The sequence below is a fragment of the Ascaphus truei genome, chromosome 16, assembly GCF_040206685.1.
Source record: "Ascaphus truei isolate aAscTru1 chromosome 16, aAscTru1.hap1, whole genome shotgun sequence".
In the NCBI taxonomy this organism is placed as follows: Eukaryota; Metazoa; Chordata; class Amphibia; order Anura; family Ascaphidae; genus Ascaphus; species Ascaphus truei.
This window is the reverse complement of record NC_134498.1, coordinates 43,725,140-43,748,777: the sequence shown is the minus strand read 5'-3', so window position 1 is coordinate 43,748,777 and position 23,638 is coordinate 43,725,140. Positions and strand designations below refer to the sequence as shown.

At 43.0% G+C, this 23,638-nt stretch overlaps 1 protein-coding gene across 1 annotated transcript; it reads left to right on the top strand.

Annotated features, from left to right (window-relative positions):
• The first annotated feature begins 8,826 nt into the window (after positions 1 to 8,826).
• NKRF (NFKB repressing factor) lies at positions 8,827 to 15,440 on the top strand. Its single transcript, XM_075573364.1, has 3 exons — positions 8,827 to 9,284; positions 11,614 to 11,738; positions 13,171 to 15,440. Exons 1-3 carry the CDS (start codon positions 9,067 to 9,069, stop codon positions 15,276 to 15,278), a joined length of 2,451 nt encoding a protein of 816 aa, XP_075429479.1. The 5' UTR covers positions 8,827 to 9,066; the 3' UTR covers positions 15,279 to 15,440.
• The last annotated feature ends 8,198 nt before the right edge of the window (positions 15,441 to 23,638 follow it).

The window sequence follows — 23,638 nt, the reverse complement described above, 5'->3', positions numbered from 1 at the left end:
CACATTGCCATGGCGACATGTCACAGCAACGCGTCTGAACCCCGGTACGTGCGCGGCAGAGGCCTCACGCGATCCCCCAGCATTTAATTTAAATGCCTCGGGGAAGAGCGCAGGGCCTCTGCAACCGTCAGCGCACCTCCTCCCCCCCAAAAAAAATCCTGCGCTCCCCACTTTGTGCATTGCTGGTATAGATTATGGAACCTGCTTGTATATTGGAGCCCAGGGCAGCTCAACTCCAGTCCTCAAACCCCCTCAACAGGTCAGGTTTTCAGGATATCTGAGCTTCAGCATGAGTGGCTCAATCAGTCCCTGCTTCAGCACAGGTGGGTCAATCAGAGGCTCAGTCAAAGACAGCCTCTGATTGACCCACCTGTGTTGAAGCAGGGACTGATTGACCCACCTGTGCTGAAGCATCCTGAAAACCTGACCTGTTGGGGGGCTAGAGGGCTGGGGTTGAGCACCCTTGTAACGTCTTTTTCATGGAATTCTGGACATTTGCAGAAGAGAAACCTTCAGCTCAATATGACTGGTCTGGTTTAAATAAATATAGATACACTTTGCAGTCTGTGGTCAAAGGGGGTTATTCATAAAACTGCGAAAATGCCAATCGCACGGAAACTCCTATTGAAGTCAGCGGAAGTTTCCATGTGATCAGGCAAAGTTATTTTGACATCATTTCATTAAAGGTTTCTAAAATATCTATATTCCAAAAACATAAGAGTATAGTTCATATATAAACACTCTCTCTCTCTGTGTCTCTCTCTGCCTCTCTCTTGTCTCTGCCTCTGTCTCTCTGTCTCTCTGTCTCTCTGTCTCTCTGTCTCTCTGTCTCTCTGTCTCTCTGTCTCTCTGTCTCTCTGTCTCTCTGTCTCTCTGTGTCTCTGTCTCTGTGTCTCTGTCTCTCTGTCTCTGTCTCTGTCTCTGTCTCTCTCTGTATCTCTCTGTACAACACCTGTTCACCCCACCAACAGAACGTAACGGCTACATAGAGAGCTTCAGATCGCGAGTTTCCTCTCTAGCATCAGCACAGCAGAAATAAATAATGCACAACCTTTCCCCCGTGGAGAGAGCGCCGATCAAGGAACTGCGAACCAACCACATCACCATCAAAGCAGCAGATAAAGGGGGTGCAGTGGGGGTTAGGGATACAACATACTTGAAAACGAGAGGTAACTCTCAATGTATTACTTCCTGGTAAAACATTTTATACATAAATACATAGGAGAAGGCATCAGACAACATCTACTACAAGAAACGGACCCATTATCCAGCCCAGGAGTATACAAAGCAACTCAGGAACCTCGTCAAATCATTCACTAATCATCTGCAACCAGAATTGGAGCTACTAATACCCAAGAACCCAGGGGTTGGGATCTTCTACATGCTTCCCAAAATCCACAAACCAGGAAACCCTGACAGACCAATTATAACAGGTATGGATACGCTCACTGAACAAGTAGGCCTAGTGGAGCATATCCTAAAACCACTAGTCACAAACACCAGCTTCATACAAGATACCACAGATTCCCCTCAATAAACTTAACAACATCAAACAACTACCATCCAACACACTACTAGTTACTATGAATGTAGAATCCCTGTACAGTAGCCCCCCACAAGGATGGCACTGAGGCATGCTTACAAGTCCTAGCAACATCTCCCTATGATCAGAAATACAGCGATGAAGTAATTAGCAAACTGATAGAATACACCCTCACACACACTTCAGCTTCAACAAGGAGTTATATCTACAACTAATGGGGACTGTGATGGGCACCAGGATGGCACCGCAATATGCCAATCTTATTATGGACAATCTTGAACAGAGATTCCTAACCACGTGCCTCCACAAACCTTACAAATATTAAAGATACATTGATGATCTATTTATAATATGGACAACGTGTGAAGAAAATCTCAAACTATTCTGAGTACATGAATTAATTCCACCCATCAATTAAGCTCAAAATAGATTATTCGGCAAACCTAGTGAAGTTTCTAGGTACCACAGTAACACTGAAGAATGTCAAACTACACACATCTGTATACAAGAAACCCACAGACAAATGTCGTTACCTCCATAACTCCAGCTTCCATCCCACTCATACAAAACGAGCCATCATACACAGCCAGGCTATAAGATATCACTGCATATGCTCTGACACAGAAACCGACACCTCACAACCCTGATTGAATCATTCAGACAGAAGGGATACAAGCCAAAGACTATTCCCAAAACAATCACATCTGCATTTAAAGCAGCAGTCCAAGCTGCTGTTTTTTTATTTGATCTTTTTTCCCTTTTAATATGTGCATCAATACAATCTACACAATGATTAGTAACTGGCTAAGTTGCTGATCGATCCGTTCTCCTGTGATCGATTGGCGAAGATTTGGCTCGGGGGTTCACTAAATGGCTGTCAGTGCCGCAGAAGAGGAACAAAGATGCAAAGTTCTGTGGGGAAGATCATGTGACCAGGCAGTCACTAGCTACAATTGGTGCACTGCTAGAGAGAGGGCAGGGCTCAAAAATGGGTGTGCCAGAGCCTGTTTCAGAAAAAGAAGGGGGTGGGACTTTGTAAATGGTTGCTATAGAAACAAAAAATGCTTGTTAATTACAAATGTAATTGATAATTTTTATTTTTTATTTTTTTTAAATGCTACAAGTATTTTCTCATAGTACAGAACTGATTTATTAAGAAAAACACACATGTGGGATATTGCTTGGTGTGCAGCTTTAAATCCCCATGAGAACACCTGCTCCAATGCCAGAAGAGAAAAACAACCACACGCATACCACTAGTGGCTACATACAACCCTGCCCTAGAAGGAATGCGAAAAATAATGAGGGATCTGCAACCTATGCAGACAGAGGATGAAACATTAAAAGATATTTCCCCCAAACCTCCCATCCTTGCATTCCAGCAATCCTCTGAGCCTCAGACAGAAGTTAGTCATCATAACCAACTCAAGGACGCTGAGAATGGAACAAGACCATGCAACATTGCACGCTGCAATCTTTGTAAACATACATGCCAAGATCCCACAGCCAGTCACAAACATAGAACATTCAATGTTAAAGGATCATTTTGCTGCACATCCAGGAATGTGGTATATATGATTCAGTGCAACAAATGTGACCAAGGTTGCTACTTTGGTGAAACCAGACAAAAACTTCAAATCAGAACGAACCTACACAGACACACATCATGAAGAAGAAAGATACTGCACAGACACACAATAACACACCATGAAGAAAGACGATACTGCACAGACACACAATAACACAATGAGAAGGAAGATACTGCACAGACACACAATAACACACACTGAAGTAGGAAGATACTGCACAGACACACAATAACACACAATGAAGAAGGAAGATACTGCACAGACACACAATAACACACACTGAAGTAGGAAGATACTGCACAGACACACAATAACACACAATGAAGAAGGAAGATACTGCACAGACACACAATAACACACCATGAAGAAGGAAGATAGTGCACAGACACAATAACACAGCATGAAGAAGGAAGATACTGCACAGACACACAATAACACACCACGAAGAAGGAAGATACTGCACAGACACACAATAACACACCATGAAGAAGGAAGATACTGCACAGACACACAATAACACACCATGAAGAAGGAAGATACTGCACAGACACACAATAACACACCATTAAGAAGGAAGATACTGCACAGACACACAATAACACACCATGAAGAAGGAAGATATTGCATTCCACTTAGGACACCACTTCTCACAGCCAGATCATTCCATGAATGACTTAAACATCCAAATCCTCAATGGAATGTTTAATAGCTTCAAGAACGGAAAACATTTGAACTCAAAATGATACTGCTCTTGGACACTAAAAGGACATAATGCTGATATGGGGTTCTTACACACTATTATAAATTCGTTCTAATGTTTCTCCCTTTACAATTAACCCATTCTTCCCCCCTGCACACTCACCCCACCATCACACTGCTGATGAATGCCTGGTCCAATTTCTCACTGTCCCTTCCATCCATGTATTATTGCCCTGTGTGTTTATTCCCCATTCTCTCTGCCATTCCTTTCCTACCTCATCTGCCTTTGATTGCGATCTTTCTTACATCTGTGTTAAACTCATGGAATCTTTATCAATCAGAACTGCTTGCCCCGAAGAGACATCTTTCCTTATAACATCAATTGTTAGTCCAAATAAAAAGGTACCGCCTAATACTGTAGTACTGTACGTATAAAACATATGTGTCCAGCATTGAACCGGACTGTCCTGTATTTGGACACCGTCCAGTAAAAAATTAGAGACGATACTGGACAGGTGTGTGTCCGGTATTACCTCTCTGGACACTGGACACTGTAAGACTGCAGACAGCGCAATTTGTACATGTGGGACTTAGGCCTGGGACCCGGTGCCACACGCGAGTTCCCCACCAGCAGGGGAATCCTCCCGAGCCGGTCCCGGTCCCCCCTGGCTGCACAGCTTACTGCACGCTGTGACGCATCAGCCGCTGGGGGATACAAGAGAATGGTGATCCCTAGCGTTGACGCGTCACGTGGTGTGGCTGTGAGCCAATGAGGAGGGGAGGCTTCGGGAGGAGGAGAGGCTTCGGGGAGCGGGGAGGAGTGTGGGGGGAAAGCAGCGTGAGTGCCTGTCTGTGTGTGTGTATGTGTGTGTCTGAGTGCCTATCTGTGTTTGTGTATGTGTGTGCCTGAGTGCGTGAGTGCCTGCCTCTGTGTGTGTGTGTGTGTGTGTGTATGTGTATGAGTGCCTGCCTGCGTGCGTGTGTGTGTGTGTGAGAGAGTGCCTGCGTGTGTGTGTATGTGTGTGTCTGAGTGCGTGAGTGCCTGCCTCTGTGTGTGTGTGTGTATGTGTATGAGTGCCTGCCTGCGTGCGTGTGTGTGTGTGTGTGTGTGTATGTGTGTGTCTGAGTGCGTGAGTGCCTGCCTCTGTCTGTGTGTGTGTGCCTGAGTGTGTGTGTGTGTGTCTGCGTCTGCGTATGAGTGCCAGCCCGAGCCCGTGGAGGGAGGGGGGGAGAGTAGCGGGTCCCTCCGCTAAAGCCACACACCCCCTCCCTGTCAAGCCTCCCACTCCCACCCACCTCCCGCTCCGGCTCCCGCTCCCTACAGACCGCATATCGCGATCTGTGTCTGTCAGCGCCCCGCCTGTCTGCAGTGCGGGCGCGCTGACGGAGGGAGCGGGGCCTTAGCCTTACTCTCATTAATACGCTCATTTAGGTGCTGTATGATGGTACTGAAGAAATGTGTTCATAGCAACACGTATTCAACAGATACTCTGTGTACTTTGTTTAGTAACACCTATTTACATTTATTACACACAGATTTTAGTGTTGATCCCACACTGAGTGTGGATATTTGTTTGGGATATTTAGATTTCATTAGACCGGCTGGTTTTGACATTTGTAGAGAATAAGTATATATGCGCAGTGTATACTGTATTTTCTTTGTCACAATAATTTAGTGTGTAGATTACTTTGTACATTATTTTGAGTTTATCAGAGGACGTTCAGCCTTTTGGAAGTATTTTTATGTTTTAATAAATGTTGTATTTTTTTGGTATACCCTGAGTGCTTATTTTGGAGGTTCTTTGTTCTGTGTGTGTGTGTGTGTGTGTGTGTGTGTGTATATATATATATATATATATATATATATATATATATATATATATATAAACAAAGAGAAGCGCAGGCACCAGTGTTATACTGTATAAAAATAGAGTCCATTAAATATATAAATTTATATATATATATATATATATATATATATATATATATATATATATATATATATATATATATATATATATATATATACAGTGTTCGACAAACCTATACATTTGCTCGCCCCGGGCGAGTGGATTTAACATCGTGGCGAGCGCCTATTGGCCCAAGCAGCATACGTTTGGTACTAGGTGGCGAGTAGATTTTTTTGTGTGGCGAGTAGATTTTTTGGTGATTTGTCAACCACTGTATATATATATATATATATATATATATATATATATATATATATATATATATATCGCAGTGCACACTCTTCCTTCTCTACACTGGGCTATGGTGTCAGTTTAATATAAATATATTAACCATAGCCAGGTGTAGAGAAGGCAGAGTGAGCACTGCGATCGTGGAAATTAGGCTGGAGGCAGGTTAGAAAAAAAGTTAAAAAACAGCAGTTGAATCCTCTGACGCATTTCCCGCCCCTGGGCGCTTTATCAAAGAGTGATTCCAATTCGGGAAAAAAGCTCTATTAGTAGCAGCCTCCCCGTATACAGGTGCACCATGCAACGCCGCTAATCAGCCCAATCCAATGGGAGAGAGGAAACGCTGGATGGAAAATAGCCAATGAGGGTCCACCCGTATATCTGAAGGTAATGCCACCAATATTATCACATACCAAAACATAATATACATAACACATATAGAAAAATACCTATAAAGCCACAATAACTGCCGGTACCACTACTCTCTTTGGAAATATCTTTGCCACAGCCATAGTTTTGATTCTAGAAGGTCAAAATGTTGGTATCCATTCCGTACTAGAATATTGATATAATTAACTTAATTCGGAATAGATTGTGGCAATACAGTTAGTACCGAGAGTGAGGTTAACGCAGTATATCATACATAGAAATTCAAAACCGAATCCACCAAAACCCATACAACCCCATTCCAGGAAGCTAAATATTATACATACATTTATACATATGAAAAAAATATATATATATTCACCACACCTGAAGACGAACAGTTAAAATCCTATATCTAGTTGTGTGATGTCATGTACAACATAACCACCGCACAACTCTGCAAAAAAAATGTGCAGATAAGGAATAGCTGCTGTATTCTAATAATAAATAGATCATAACTAAATTGTTATAAATCCTAAAGCTCATAAGTGTAACCATGCTGTAAAATGGCTGCAGTCATCTCTCCTGCTGACAGTAAGGCCTGGTAAGTTATGGGCATGCCAGCAGTAATCATAGAGGTTTGCCTCACACCCTGGTGAGGTGCCCTATGTATGGATGGGAGTGGTCACAGGCTCTGACTCCCTGGTTGGTGATGTCAGAGTTGTGTCAGCCCCCAGAGGATACATAAGGCACAGCACTGATCAAAAGTTAGTTCAGAGATTGTTGCTAAGTAGTTGGAGGAGTTCAGAGTTTGTACACTACAGGACTAATGAGACTGTGACCAGGGACCTGGCACAGAATAGACATCCCTACGGGGATAGGGAATCCCTACATTAGGAGGACAATACCTTTCAACTGAAGTACGGTGAACAATGGAGGGCTAATTACACCCATTGTGGAGGGCAGCTGGCCCACCGTACTAATAAAGATGACTCTGATAAAAGATACCCTCTTGTGTAAGTGTGGAGTAATTACACAGGGGGCTGCACCACAGAGGAGTTCCTCACCAGGACAATCCACAAGCGGACGCTGGGATCCTGATGAGGTGGAGGCGCTGCACTGGATCTAGGTAGGACTCAAGCACACTACCTCAGCTGCCTGTCTGGGTTGGCAATCCCCAATACAACATCGTGCGGGAGACTCAGGAGTCCTGTTGCCAACAGGTGCACCACCAGACATCACACTGTAATGGGGACTGGTTAGACCACAGGGGCCAATATGAGATTGGGTGGGTCAGGCCGGTTCAGAAAATCCATTACATAAGTATTGAGATTCCATGAATATAATGATGAAGACAGCAGGAGTATACAACATGTCCAGAGATTATAGAACATGTCCAGAGATTATACAACCTACTGTGCTAGGATATGCAATATAGCAAAGAATATTTAAATGCTAACTGCTTAACTGTATCATAAAGGGTATATTAAATATTCATTATACATTTCACACTTATTCTCCTCTAAAGGATAAATCTGTCTCCGCGTCTCCCCTGCTGAAATCCCTCACCTGGCTTCCTATCAAAACTCGCATCTCACACTCAATTCTCCTCCTCACTTTTAAAGCTTTACACTCTTCTGCCCCTCCTTACATCTCAGCCCTAATTTCTGGCTATGAACCATCCCGACTCTTATGTTCTGCTCAAGGATGTCTTCTCTACCCCCTTTGTATCTAAATCCCTCTCCCGCCTTAAACCTTTCTCATTGACTGCCCCACACCTCTGGAATGCCCTTCCCCTCAGTACCCGACTAGCACCCTCTCTATCCACCTTTAAGACCCAACTCAAAACACACCTGCTTAAAGAAGCATATGAGTAGTTCTATGGCTGATACTATACACCTGATACATAAAGCTTGGCCCCCTGCAGACGCACTTACTAGAACGCCCTCCTACTGTCTCTGTATGTCCTTCCTACCAAATAGATTGTAAGGTCCTCAGAGCAGGGACTCCTCTTCCACAATGTTACTTTTATGTCTGAAGCGCTTATTCCCATGATCTGTTATTTGTATTATTTGTTATTTATATGATTGCCACGTGTATTACTACTGTGAAGTGCTATGTACATTAATGGCGCTATATAAATAAAGACATACAATACAAAACAATTATAATAATCCCCTAATAATAATAGTGATATGCTACAGGCAAAGGACAAATTTAATAAACAGATATCTCTGCTTTAATTAATGGTGCTATATAAATAAATACATACAATACAATGAATAATAGATCATCTCATGAATAACATAATAAAATGATAATAATACACGTCCAATCAGCAAGCTGAGGGTGTCGCTACACTGAAAGCCCGGCAGGGGTCGCTGGTCCCTGAGAGCTCAGGGGGAGGAGCTAAGGGGCGCTCTGGCCTCTCCCCCCCAGTTTCTATGGTCCCTTTGCAGCCTCGCGGGAGACGTCACCCACGAAAACGCAGCGCCCCGGAGTCCCCCCGAGTCTTGCTGAGCCCGTTTCCATAGTAACCCCCCCCTGCGGCCTAGTCCCGGGGGACGTGCGGAGAAGCCCCGGCCTCTGCTGCTGACCCCCACCTGCGGCCTAGTCCCGGGGGCCGTGTGGAGAAGCCCCGGCCTGGTCTAGGTTTCATGCTGCGGTGCTGATGGCCTCTCATATGCGGTATGGCCCCGATCCGGGGCAGAGTGAGGGGCTCCCGGTGTGGTCCCTGGAGGATTTCCGCCAGTACCAGGAGAGTGACAAGCAGTGGGCCGCCCGCAGGCAGTTCCTGGCCCGGCACCTGCAGCTGTATCCCGGCCACAGGGTGGAGCAGCTCATCGCGCTGTCTGTGGTGTGGGTCAACATCGTGTTCATGGGCAACCGGTGAGAGCAGGCCCGGGCCTAATTCGGGGCAAGGGGGCTCACAGTAATATCCCCCCCTTTCCAAAATTGTGTATGTGTGTATATATACTGTATATATATAAATATACACACATAAATACATAGTGTGTGTGTGTGTGTGTGTGTGTGTGTGTAGAGAGATAGAGAGAGATATAGATATGTATATATCTCAGCAGGCACAGCAAAACAATTGACATAGACTGACAGATATGTAAGTTCCTTACTCAAACCCATTGATCCAGGTAACAGAAGATGCAGCACATTGCAGGCAAGTGGCAAAAAAAAAACCCAGTGTATTAACACATTAACAATCCAACGTTTCGGTCCCTAATGTGGATGCTGCACCACCCTGATGAAGGTCTCGCTTTAGGAACCGAAATTGGTGATTATTACTGTTTTAATATACTGTACTGTTTTGTTGCCACTTGCCTGCGATGTGCTGCATCTTCTTTTATGTGTGGGGAAGGGAATATTCCTTTGTAATGGATTTCTTCTAGTCTCTTGAGTGACACTGCGTTAGGTTGCATGATGCTAATCTCATGCCTACCTCCAAATGTGAGATACAGTATGAGACACGGGTATCATTGTTCTGTTAGTACGGGGGAAGTGTTTGGTAATGGTGAGGATTGGGGATGACCACAGTTGCGGTGCATCACATGATGGAGTATTGGTGGAATGGCTGATATATTTGGTACCGTGTATATAAAATATAGATGTCAGGTCACCTCTGTGATTGCTCTACCTGATTCATGCTATAGAACGCACAGCTCATGAGAACATCTGGAATGTGGACAGGGCCAGTGCCACATTCTGTAGTGTAATACTAATGTCACTTTTTATTATCTGATGTAAGCCCATGCAAATGTCAATAATTATAAAGGTGTAACTTAGCACAATAATTATGATGCTAAATGTAACATCGGTCACTGTCATAGCAATTAATACCTACATCAGTGATTCATGTTAACACATCAATCACCATAACTCACCTTGTTAGTTTTTTGTATTGTACAGGCGGTCCTCGGTTATCCGACACAATGCGTTACTCAAAATGGCGTTGGATAGCGACATGTCGGAAAGGGAAACACATTTTCGCATAGGAACACTGGTTAAATGGAAGGTTCTGTTCCTGAAGGCATTTTTAACACAACAATACACTAAATATTTTATGCGGGCAATAAGATATGCAGCACACACATAAATTATGATGTAAAGATTCTATTTATTGAATCCAGAACTTTGATTTTTGCTTTTATCAGACATGGTTAATGGCCTAAATACACCACTATACCTTCACACAGACCGATCTGGATGATTTCCCTGACCTGCAGCCTTCTGTTGCAACTTTGCAAAGCGTTGTAACAGCATTGGATAAGCCGTTTTGGCGTTGTAGAAATGCACATAGGTATGCAATGCATAGCGTCTGATAAGCCATTCATCGTAAAACGAGGACTGCCTGTAATAGGATAATATAACATAATGTAATTTGCAATATGTCATAGGTTTGGTTTAATACAAGTATTTTTTAGTGTATGGAAAAAGAAGCCGTCCGTTTTGCATCATTGGGCATTGCACAAAATACAGAGATAGAGGTTGGCTGGTTTTTTTGCGTACAGTGAAGCAAAATGGAGATGTCTGTTAAATGATAGGTAAGATGACAACAGGCCCTCGTTTCAATAAAGAAATGCAGCTTTTCACTCCGGTTTTTGAAGGACAAGGGCCCTATAGTTTACCAGAACTCAACCCAGTGAGTTTACAGCCCAAACATGTACCATAAATGGGGTGCGGAGGTTCATTTGTTGGAGCCCTCTTATTGCATCCGGGGATGTAATACCTGTTTTATTCCCCTTTACTCCGGCTATGGTTCACATTCTCCAGTGTTAATTTAAGACACATCAGGATTTTTGTTATTTGGAGTAAAACCAAGCAGAGATATCAATGTTCCCGTTTGTGCGTAGTGACGCTGATGTGTTGGCGGTTGTAATATATCCCCTGCAGATTCTGAATGTATTCATTCACCAGGTGAACGTATGGATGGGAACTTTTTAAGTTGGGCCATCTGCTTCTTGGGAAAAAAATGAATGGGGGTGCTCACCCGAGAGGGGTAAATAGAAGCCATCATGATGTGGCTGGGTGAAATGGAGCCTGTGCCAGGTATATCGTAAGTATGGTGCAGCGTATTGTACGATTACGTTTGTGCTGTTTGCAAGATAATCCGAGAAATACTTTTTAATATTCTATATTCCGATCTCATTAGTGTTTAAACCCCTGAAATCATGCACTGATCCGCCCGTGAATATTTGTCTCGCAGGTATGGAGAGCTCCTTACTCAGAAAGTTCATGAGATGGCTGAAGGAATTGATGTTGGAGAGATGCCATCGTATGAGCTGGTACCTGGTGCGAAAGCAGCGAAAAGACAAGGCACTTCAGAAGTTGGTGAGCATTTCCTGTTAAGTGTTTTAGGGGATGGTCATAAACGCTATATCTTGTCACTAGTTGAATAGTCCTTTTTCATACACTGCACTTCAAACACCTGCAGTATTAAATGACCCAGAAGCATGTGAATGCATGGTGATAGGCAATGAAAAATGCAGATGCATACACAGATATTTGTATATTGTACTGGATACATCCAATATAAATCTCCATATGTGTGGTAATGTCATGAATGGTTAGTATGACACAGTAACAAGGTTGTCATGTGGCTTTTTTGCAAAGGTTAGTTTTGCTAACAGTTTTTTTTTTTATATATATATATATATATATATATATTAGAGCAGGAGTGGGCAACTCCAGTCCTCAAGGGCCACCAACAGGTCAGGTTTTCAGGATATCCCTGCTTCAGCACAGGTGGGGCAGTCTTCAACTGAGCCACCTGTGCTGAAGCGGGATATCCTGAAAACCTGACCTGTTGGTGGCCCTTTAGGACTGGTGTTGCCCACCCCTGAGTTGGTGTACTTACTTTACTTTCCACCTCTTCACCCAAGGATGGGTATAGGTGACTTCCACGGAAAACTTCACTTTAAAATGGATCCATGGAAGTTCTTAGCTGGATATACCCAAGGGGACGCTTGGCCCAAGGGTCGAGTTAAGAGTTAGCTTCTTATGAGCCAAATATACTGTCATTTGTAAGACAATTCTTAAAACTGAGATACATTATGACGGTGGCACCTTTTTTAAAACCGTTTAACTAGAGGGGTTTTCAATAACTTTACCGACAAATCAGTATTTGTGTAACTTCCTTGGTGTTCCCCTTCAATGGAAAATGACCTGTATCACACTGCCTCTTTATCTTTGCCTAAATAAGCAGCATTGTTATTTGCCACATTTGAAAACAATATGTTTTTATATGCAACGAGCATTGCTAAAATGCAAAATCTGCATCATTTTCATGGTCGGTTCTGCTAATACTTGCCTAGATGTTTTTCTTTTATTTTAGAAATTTCCTTTAATTTTCTTTATTTCGTCGTGTGTGTGTGTGTATGTCCATCTGTGTGTGTGTATATGTATGTCCATCTGTGTGTGTGTGTGTGTGTGTGTGTGTGTGTTTGCTATAAAATGTATGCGTGAACAATTAATGATCAATTTGAAGTAGTGTTTGTTGATTTGTTATTGGCTGCATGATCTTTCAGGCCGCCCATTTTATTCACCATCCATTTAACATCCCTCACGTATGCCATTTAATGCAGATGTTACTCATCTCATTCTATGGGACATTATTGGAAAAGGGCATGTTAAAATTTAAATTTTTTAGTCCTCTCCATCACTCGTCCTCTCCAGTGTATCAGGTGCAATATTTGTATACATTATGCATGGCTAATGTTCCTTACATATCTTCTTACTATGCCTGTTTTTAAACTTTTTACAGATGAACAGCCTCAGAAGAAGAAGATTGGATCCAGGTTCGGCCCACGGCCACGTTTTGAACCTGTACATTTTGTCGTCAGCAGCACTAAAGAGGATGACAACAAAATGAGTCAAGTAAACAATGGTTTGGCCAGTCAGAAGCAGAGTCATTATGGCGACTCACAGACTTCAAACAGTATTTCAAACATGTCCTCTGCTTCTGTCATTTCAAACGATGCCTCCCAACACGCGGAGAGTTCGGAAAGCCAACAGAATCCCTTTATTTATGACTCTTTGAATACAAACACAACTAATGATCAAAGCAAGAGTGAATCTGGAAATTTTATGACGAAAATGGAGCAGAACTACTCTGCAAAATTTGAATCTCACTGTTCGACTCTGTCCAAGAATTTTCGAGCCAACGTACTCGATATGTGGACAGAAGTAAACAAACAAGGAAGGAAAGGCTTCGGCTTTGTTAAACCTCCAAAAAGAACAGGCAAATTTGTTCCTAAATTCAGGGGAAATGGAAGAAGTAATGCAGCAGCACACGTGTCACATATTTTAGATAGACCCACTTTTATGAGAGAACTTTGTGCTGTTGTAATAGAAAATATGTCCAAGCCTAAAATGAGCATGAATTCTAAACAAATCAACTATACCTTCATGTTAACCCGCAGTATTCAGGCATGTAGCACAAATCCAGAATATATTTATGTCTCTCTAAAAGAAATTCCACCAGCTGACCTCCCGAAACATAGGAAGCTCCCATCCGATGGCTATGCTTGTGAAGTGCGATGCCAAGATGTGTATTTAGCCACTGGTTACTCTGGCAGTAAAAATGGCGCCCGTGATCGAGCTGCCGAGCAGGCCATACAACTGTTACAAAGACCCGTGGAAATCATGACCGTGAACCGAAAGTTTGGCCATACATACCGGGAAGACTTGGTAGCTTACCCGAGTGGCGTGCCCATGATGGAATTCCCACCAGCCCTTAAGCAGCAAAATGATGGTCAGGGCAGTGATGGTGCCACATCTTGGCAGCAAAGTTCGGATATAACAAGAGGCGTGTCAACAAAACCCTGGACCGAGTTCATTCTTACAGAAAATGCCAGCGATGCAATAGGCATCTTAAACAACTCTGCTTCACATAACAAAATGACTGTTGAATACAAGTATGACATGATGCCTAGCAACGCATGGCGGTGTAGTGTTTATGTACAGGATCACTGTGTAGCAGAAGGATATGGAAATAAGAAGCACAGTAAGCATGCTGCCGCTGAGGAGGCTGTGAATATCCTCAAGACATTGCAAGCTAATCTGCAAAAGGGCGGCTTTGCTCAGACCATGAACAATGCTCCTATAAAAAACCTGAGCGATCTTGTCGTTTATGAAAATGCCTCAAATCCAGTGTGTACCCTAAATGATACCGCTCAGTTCAACAAAGTGACAGTAGAGTATGTATTTGAGAGAATGACGGGCATTAATTGGAAGTGCAAGGTGTTTATGGATCAACAGTTTGTAGCTGAAGCCCTTGGAGTTAAAAAGACCGTTAAGCACATTGCAGCAGAGGAAGCCGTGAAGGTGCTGAAGAGAACACAGCCGCTGGTGGTCAATAACCTAAAGAAAGCTCCCATTGAAGATGCCATTTCCAGGAATCAGATCCGCGGATGGTCAGCTGAAGAGGCGTACAAACAGCAAATTAAAGAGGATAATATCGGGAACCAACTCTTACGAAAGATGGGGTGGACAGGTGGAGGCTTGGGGAAAGAGGGGGAAGGCATAGCCGAGCCTATTTCAGTGAAGGAGCAATTTAGTCGGGAAGGACTCGGCCTGATTACAAACTCAAATCACAGAATCACTAAGCGAGACATTGACCAGATCATTAGAAACTACGCCGCGTCCTATAATCAGGACGACCTCACTTTCTCTAGAGAACTTACCAACGAAGAGCGACGGCACATACATCAAGTCTCTCAAAAATACGGCCTCAAGAGTAAGTCTCACGGGCAGGGCAACGACAGGTTTTTGGTAGTAAGCAGGAAAAGAAATAAGCAGGACCTAATAGACCAACTTAAGCAAGAAGGACAGGTTGGGTGTTACGAACTTGTCATGCCCCCGCAGCAGTAACATGATCACGGAGTTCCTCTGCTCAGTCTCTCTAGATATGTTTTATATTTAAATTTGAAAGAAGTATTTAGTCGTCGGTGTACACACACAAGGCTGCATTTTTCTGTTTTCTGTTTATATTCAAACCTAAATAAATGTTTTGCTTTATTGACTTAATTTTAATGCTTTCGTGAACGTTGTAACTTATTTTTCTTTTCTTTTTTTTTTTTCATTGTAAAAAAATGCAATGTAGAGTTTTTCGTGTTTTTTTGTCTGTAATTTTGCTGTTCTTTTCAAATTGGAAAAAAATATTTTAAGTGGGTTTTGAACAGTGAAAGTAGAGGGTTTGCTTTGCCTAGGACCAAAGTGAATTAATGGCAGGGACATGCTGAATAGGTTAAATGTTTGATTGACATATTTAAAACAATTGTACCCTTTTCAGTGTTTTTATGGTAAGAATACTTTTACTATGGTAATACTCGGGAGAGTTTTTATTACCTGTATATAACCTCTTATGATGACTCTTTGTGCCACTTTTTTCTTTGTTTTGTGTAAAAGTATTGTGATCCTATCAGGCACAAGTTTCTCAATTAAATATGACCCAAATAAAATTAAAAAGCATTTTTCTTACTGCAACTAAGTTTCACATTTTGCCGAATACAAGCATGAATAATATTTAAAGATATTTAAGGCAGCAATAATACTACTTACCAATTTTTTTCTTTTTTATATTATTTATTTGTATATGTAAAGCATGTGACAATGTAAAATTCTACAGTCTTACCTAAATTACCTGGCAATTGTTTGGTGCTCCTGTTATACATCTGTCACAATCCTGATTGTGTGCCTAACATAATGGCTGTTTCAGTCAGTAACTCAGCAGCTACAATTTATCCTTATATTACTAAGGTAACATTATTTATTGTTATAGTTTACAGCTCAAACTGCTGGGAACATTTGCAACAAATAAAACAGGAAAGGTGTCATAAAGATCTTGCACTGCTTGGGAAGTGGGCTAAAACCTGCTATAGAAATCAAAGGATGTTTTAAAACTGCAGTTCAAGCTGTCTTTTTTCCCCCCCATTCAATTTGTGCATCAATACAGTCTACACACTGACAAGTGATTAGCGATGTTGCCGATCGATCCGTTCTCATGTGATCGATAGGCGAAGATTTGGCTCTGGGGTTCACTAAATGCATCTTGGGTCCTCTTCTGCTGCACTGACAGCCAAAGTTCTGTGAGGGAGATCATGTGACCAGGCAGGAGCTAGATTCAAATGGTTCACTGCTAGAGAGAGGGCAGGGCTCAAAAAGGTGATGCTGTTTCAGAAGGGGAAGGGGATGTGACTTTGTAAATGGTTGTTACGTTAGAATACATTAAAAATGTCTTTAAAATTGTTTATTTTTCATTTTTTTTAAATGCTACAAGTATTTTCTCATAGTACAGAACAGATTTATTAAAAACACATGTAGGATATTGCTTGAACTGCAGCTTTAAAACTCAAGAATTGAATGAATACCAAAAAAGTCACTATTTAATACCACAGATCTGATTTTAAAAAAACAAAAAAAAAAAAAACATTTGAACATATTTCACGTTTTGCTGCTTTTAATTTAGTACAAAATGAATGTGAATATGTTAACATTGTAACTTTATGCAAATGAGTTTGTTTTGCAATACAAAGATTCTGCTGGTTTATTCCATAGTCCAGGGTTCCTAGGAGCCCTTGTGTGTGTTCCCTGGGTATCCCTAAAGGGTTCAACATAGGAAAACATATCCCTAAAGGGTTCCCTGAAATGTTCTGGTCATTTGAAAATTGTATCGAATACAGAAGAATTTACAATGCATCTGATCACAGATTTGCTATTAGAGAAGGTTGGGAGTTCCTCAGAATTTCACGTAGGATTCCTTCAGCAAAAAAAGGTTGGAAAGCACTGCCATAGGCACTAATTCGACTTTTTGGGGGAAACAAAGTAAACATTTCCGGCTTGAGCGGAGTTCTCAAATGTTTTATTACAAAAAAAATAAAATAATGAATACATCTTTTACTAAATGGGCCACGTTTCTTATTGCTTAGCACCGCTTTGTAAATATGCATTGAGATGTGTCTCTTCCGCGATCAGATAGCAGAAGTCAAATGAAGGTCATCCTCTGGATGCGGCTAAGACTTCTTTTATCATTAAAATGACTTTCATAAGACTTCGACGTTTTACTTTTTTTTTGATGCACTTGACTCCTGCTTTCTGGTGACTACGCCATCTTGACTGCCTTAGGCTAAGGCCCCGCTCCCAGAGTCAGCACGCCCGCACTGCAGACAGGCGGTGCACTGCATTACACAGACCGCGATATGCGGTCTGTAGGGAGCGGGAGGTGGGCGGGAGTGAGAGGTTTGACAGGGAGGGGGGGCGTGGCTTGAGCGGGGGGACCCGCTACTATCCCCCCCCCCTCCCTCCACGGACTCGGGCTGGAGCTGCTGATGGTAAGCAACACACACACACACACACAGGCACTCATATACACACAGGCACACACATACACACACACAGACAGAGGCAGGCACTCGCACTCATATACACACACACACACACACACACACACACACAGAGGCAGGCACTCACGCACTCAGGCACACACATACACACACACAGACAGGCACTCGCACTCAGACACATACACACACAGACAGGCACTCACCTGCTTTCACTCCACACTCCTCCCCGCTCCCCGAAGCCTCTCCTCCCGAAGCCTCCCCTCCCCATTGGCTCACAGCCACACCACGTGACGCGTCAACGCTACGGAACACCATTTTCTTGTGTCCCATAGCGGCTGACGCGCCACAGCGTGTTGTGCGCTGTGCCGCCAGGGGGGACCGGGACCGGCTCGGGAGGATTCCCCTGCTGGTGGGGAACTCGCGTGTGGCCACCCTCGCCAACGAGTGCAGCGGGACCAAGGCCTTAGCAACCTCCTTTGCTACCCTTGAGCTGTTTAGACCCCGTTTAAGGGCATGCTAAGTTGCTGGTTTCTGAATTTATTTTGTTAGCTTCTAGGATCAACGTGAAACAACATTTAGGGGACCACACAGCATTTATCCAAACCTGTATGCTGTGATCCAAAAGAGGATTTTACTAAATGCATTCAGGGAAGTCCCATTATAACCTGTTGCCTAAAAGCAACATCTGTGAGCAAGCCACTACTGTAATGTTTTGTTTTGTTTTTACCAATATGTTTGGTCTGTACAAGTCTGATAAGGAGGTTCTTAAAGCTGCAGTTCAAGCAATATCCTACATGTATGTTTAAAAAAAAAATCAGTTCTGTACTATGAGAAAATACTTGTAGCATTTAAAAAAATAAACAATTTTTAAGACATGTCTTTAATGTATTCTAATGTAACAAGCATTTTTGTTCCTATAGCAACCATTTACAAAGTCACTTCCCCTTCTGAAACAGCATCACCTGCCCTCTCTCTAGCTGTGAACCTAGTGCCTGCCTGGTCACATGATCTTCCCCACAGAACTTTGGCTGTCAGTGCAGCAAAAGAGGACCTAGGGTGCATTTAGTGAACCCTGAGCCAAATCTTCAGCGATCGATAACAGGAGAACGGATCGATCAGCAACTTCGCTAATCAATTGTCAGTGTGTAGATTGTACTGATGCGCATATTGAAAAAAATGTTTTTTTAAATGACAGCTTGAACTGCAGCTTTAATGGAAAGACAAGTAAATGCATCATTATCAACTTGTATTCTCTGGAAACCGCCACAGGAGGTCACTATTTTTCCAGCTACCACTGAAATACTTACAGTACAAAAGTTAAATATTCAGTGTGTTGAGTTCCTTGAACCAAATAATAATTTGAATGGAAACAGCAGCCTTTTTTTTTTTTAACATGTCTTGGAAATTCTGACAAAGAGAACGAGATCTCTCCAGAGAACTATAAAAGTAGTAATTGTGGACAATATATAAGAACCACTCGTGTTGAAATTTATGAAGAAAATTTTCATTTTTTGCTGTAAGGCCAGGTCCCCGCTTGCTATTGTAACGCCCGCTGTGGCGGACGCTGCAGGGACAAAAGCTGCCCCACAATGGGGCCAGGCCCACTGCGAGGGTGGGCCGCTGCGCAGACACTGTCTCCTGCTCTCAAATGAATTGAGATCAGGACTTGCGATGGAGCACTAGGCCACGCCCGCCACGGTTCAGCCAATGAGGGTTAACCTGATGGGTGATGTCACGGCCACGCCCCTGTCACGCCCCCCCCTGCATCTCTCCCCCTGCAGCTCACTGCAGACCGGGGAACTCAGCTGCACGCGCCGCCAGCCTTGCAGACGCGCATGCAACGCAGGCAGCGGGGCCGTAGCCTAAGACCCTGCTGTGACGTTCGTGAGGATTTGGCCCGGGATTAAAGGGGTTACACCCCAATTGGCCACCCTCTAACCTCACCAGGGAGACAAGGGGTTAACTGGGCTGAGGTCCAGAAATGTGATTCAACCCTTGTTATAACATGAAAATGTATATTCCCCTGCTCCCATGTATTATTGTTATATCAGTGTCTGCATAACACACACACTGGGGCTTGGGTTAATATTATATGCATTGCTGTCCCTATTTTGGCAGGCTAGTCACTACCTGCAGGGCTGAATAACAGGAGCCGTTCCATTAAGACTGCTAATGTAGGAACGGAGTGAGCCAGCACCCTGATTGTTGGTGTGCAGCCTCAGGGTAACCCCCCAAGAACACACCTATTAAAAATATAACTTTGTCATAAGGGAAACATATTTTTGATAAAGTGCCTTTCTGTTGCAGTTAAAATGTACAGGCACGATGCTAATGTTTCTGCCTGCCTTTGTAATGCATTAAGGAACAAATGTTATGCATACCAGAACCAAATGTTGTGACACCTATGAGCTGGGTCACTTGCCTATGCAAGCAGAGCAGCTTGCTAGAATTTACATAGCCTGGTGATCAAAGGCTAATTACCTAATTGTTTATACGGGACCCAGAAACTGGAGTGGGTTGTGAGCGTTAAAACTCACACTTACAAACCAAGGTATCCTGCAAGAATAAACATAACACGGGACAAATGTGTCCCCCTTCCCCCAGGGGTCCCTGCTTCAAAGGATTTATTGATGGGGGCAAGGGGTGGGGCTACCCAAGGAGAAAATCAGAATGGGTGATCTTATTAAATATAAGAATATTATGAGATGTCCTTGGCTGAACATGCTAACAGTTACATATGTGTATTCGTGGGACTTACCCGCAACTAATGGTTACAAACACCTGATGTTTAGCCGGTTCGAACAGACAAATATTAATATCTCTCTTAATTTTAATATTACACGGTAATATTTGGTCTCATTGTGAGCGTCAGGCGTGACGGAATGTATTAATATGTCTCACATGCCAGTAAGTACTACTGAATTGAAGTTATTAAGTTATTTAGATAGGGAAAAGCAGTTTTTAAACGTCGTGGGGTGGGAGGAGTTTTACTCTGAGGAAAACTGTCAACTTCACCACTGATTTATGAGAGGGGCTGGGTTTAGGTGGTGTTCAATGGGAAATAATTGTATAAGAACCAGGCTCAGCCTATGGCTATTGTCCTTCATGTTCTGCAGGTGTCCTGCATGTATTGCTGTGATGACTACATCTGAACCTGAATTATGGAAGAAATGGCCCATCCTGTAAACTGATGGCTTTCTTGTCCTAAACCTTAAGTGTCTATATTTTGCCTGTTATTTGTATATTTTGTGTGTTCACCTTTATCAAAGAATAAATTATATTTTATCATATCTAAGTCTCGTCTCAGTTCAACCCAGTTATAAATATATATTATCTTTTATATATATTTGTGTGTAAATTACAGCCTGCCATAAAGTCACCGTGACAGGCTTGTAATTAACTGGTGGCAGCGGTGGGATTGAACTGGACCTGTATTACTAGTATTCTGCGGGATACTGTGATACAGTGGGAACTTGATGGTAATTGCAAGTTCCTGGGACTAAAGATATTGAACACACAGTGTACAACATATAACACAAGATATGGCACCTCCTCACTGTTCCCCTACTTGTGAGAAGCATTGCCTCCAGAACCAAAGTGCCGGCCATCCGTCTGACTGGAGCCGGGCACCGAGACCGGAGGAGTGCATCAAGTCGGCGCGGGGGCCAGCAGCCAGCAAGGCTGAGAGAAAGACAGCAATGGGTGAGCATGAAACCCGGCAGGCTGAGCAAAGATCCACAGCTGCAGCTGCTGTAACCATCACACCGCCCGGAGAGCAGGGAATGGACCCAGCTCCGGGACGGCAGAGACTTGTGGAGGGAGCTTGTGGTCTCAGAGACCACAGCAGTCTTGCACCAGGAGAGGTAACGGCCGTTGCGGTGGCCCGTCCATTTTCCCTGAAAGAGCTAGCACTGGTGTGTGCGTCGGCAAGACGTGGTTCCCGGCGAAGTGGACCCAGTTCCTGCTCACCGGCACCTTTCAGTCCAAGGCCCTTCGGAGCGACGACCCGTTCTCTTCTGTGTATCCAGATCTCTTCCGCGTCACGGGAGATCGCCTCTCGAGACTTCCGTATAGCACTCAGAAGCGTTCGGTCGCTCAGTGTGACAGTTCTCCAGCGTTATCCTTCCACAAGCAAAGGCTCCAACTCTGCTTCCCAACTAGTTTCGCCGATAATGGCTTCGTCAGGGGCACAGTGTCATCACTTATATTTGTGCTTACATTGGGTATTTTTCCTATATTATTCCTCTGGGCTCTGAGCTGATCTGGTCATTGTGCTGGAGGATACAAGTCCTATCGTGGAGGATACAGTTGGTTGAACAGACGGAGAGGGGTTACCATCTTATGGAGAACTTGATCAATTGCTGGTTTTTAGCTATTATCCTGTAAGTGTAATTCTTCTAGCAGGATTTGCTGCTTCTTTTATACAGATGCGGTTTTCTATTTTTCTTTTTCTCCCATGCGCTATAGGTCCAAGTGTTCCTGTGCACCTATCTTCCTGTGTCTGACAGCTGCTAAGAGTGTGAGCTCCTCAGGCCAGTGATTGTGTTGGGAGAAATGTTTTGTCAAGAAATCCTTACCCCTCCAGTGTTTGGCACATAAATGATCAGAATCCATCATGTTCAGATACTTTGTATTGTGCGCTTGGTTTTCACTCAGGATTCACCTTTGTCATGTGAAGGAAAACAAATTACCACTAGAGGGAATTCCTTTGCAAGGCGACCATGAGTTTAATTCAAAATAAGCGATAGATATTCTGTAATAGTTCGTTGTGAAAAAATAAAATAATGCAAGAATGACGAGACCCCCTGCTGAACATTTATATGTTGCAGTACAAGGAAATGACGCCAGGCGGACCACTCCAAACTTGCAGGAAAATCCTGTCTTCCTTCAAATGCCAATAGCTCCTCAGGCATTTTCAATGGTTAAATATTTAGCATTTTCCTTAGATATTTACCAGGGGGGAAAAAAATCAATTCAAAATGACTAGGATCAAACAAGGAAACATGTTACAGCTGCAGACCAAGCATTATCCTACGTTTTTTTTTTCTTAAATAAATCAGTTCTGTACTATGAGAAAATACTTGTAGCGTTTACAAAGTCACATCCCCTTCCTCTTCTGAAACAGGCTCTGGCACACCCCTTTTTTGAGCCCCGCCCTCTCTCTAGCAGTGCACCAGTTGCATCTAGTGACTGCCTGGTCACATGATCTTCCCCACAGAACTTTGCATCTTTGGTCCTCTTCTGCTGCACTGACAGCCCTTTAGTGAACCCCCGAGCCAAATCTTTGCTGATCAATCACAGGAGAACAGATCGATCGGCAACTTAGCTAATTACTTATTGTGTGGATTGTTTTAATGCACATATTAAAAGAGGAGGGGAAAAAAATGTATATCAATTTTAGCCACATCGTTTCAGAGGCTAGCAAACGTTACTTTAAAAAAAAAAAAAATGTTCTGAGTGAAACAAAACTGGTGGTAGAAATGCAAAAACATCTGCATAGTGCCACAGACCAGTGTTTTACAGTGAGCAGTTCTAATTCATTTGAAGACAGATATTTTATAAACTACCAGAGACACAGCCCCTGGCAGCATGTGCTGAGAAACCTCATGAGTAAGTAAATAACAGTCGGAAACAAACACACCATTCCTTTTAAACTGATTAAATAATTGTTTGTAAGCCACTTATTTTCATGTTTAGGATGCCTTGGTCACTAGAAGTAGGTTACATTATGTGGAACACAAAAAAGCAAAGACCTATTCCTATAAATAGAACTGGAACAGTATCCATGATGTAGGTTTTCCTGCACCAGTTTGGAGTTTATTTTTGGACTGAAAATTGCTAAAGAAAGGAAAAAAAAACAAACAAAAAAAAAAACCACTACAACCCAAA

Coding starts and splice junctions, on each gene's coding strand:
- NKRF (XM_075573364.1), top strand. CDS start 9,067: ATGGCCTCTCATATGCGGTATGGCCCCGATCCGGGGCAGAGTGAGGGG. Junction 9,285..11,613: donor ATCGTGTTCATGGGCAACCG/GTGAGAGCAGGC, acceptor TTTGTCTCGCAG/GTATGGAGAGCTCCTTACTC. Junction 11,739..13,170: donor ACAAGGCACTTCAGAAGTTG/GTGAGCATTTCC, acceptor AACTTTTTACAG/ATGAACAGCCTCAGAAGAAG.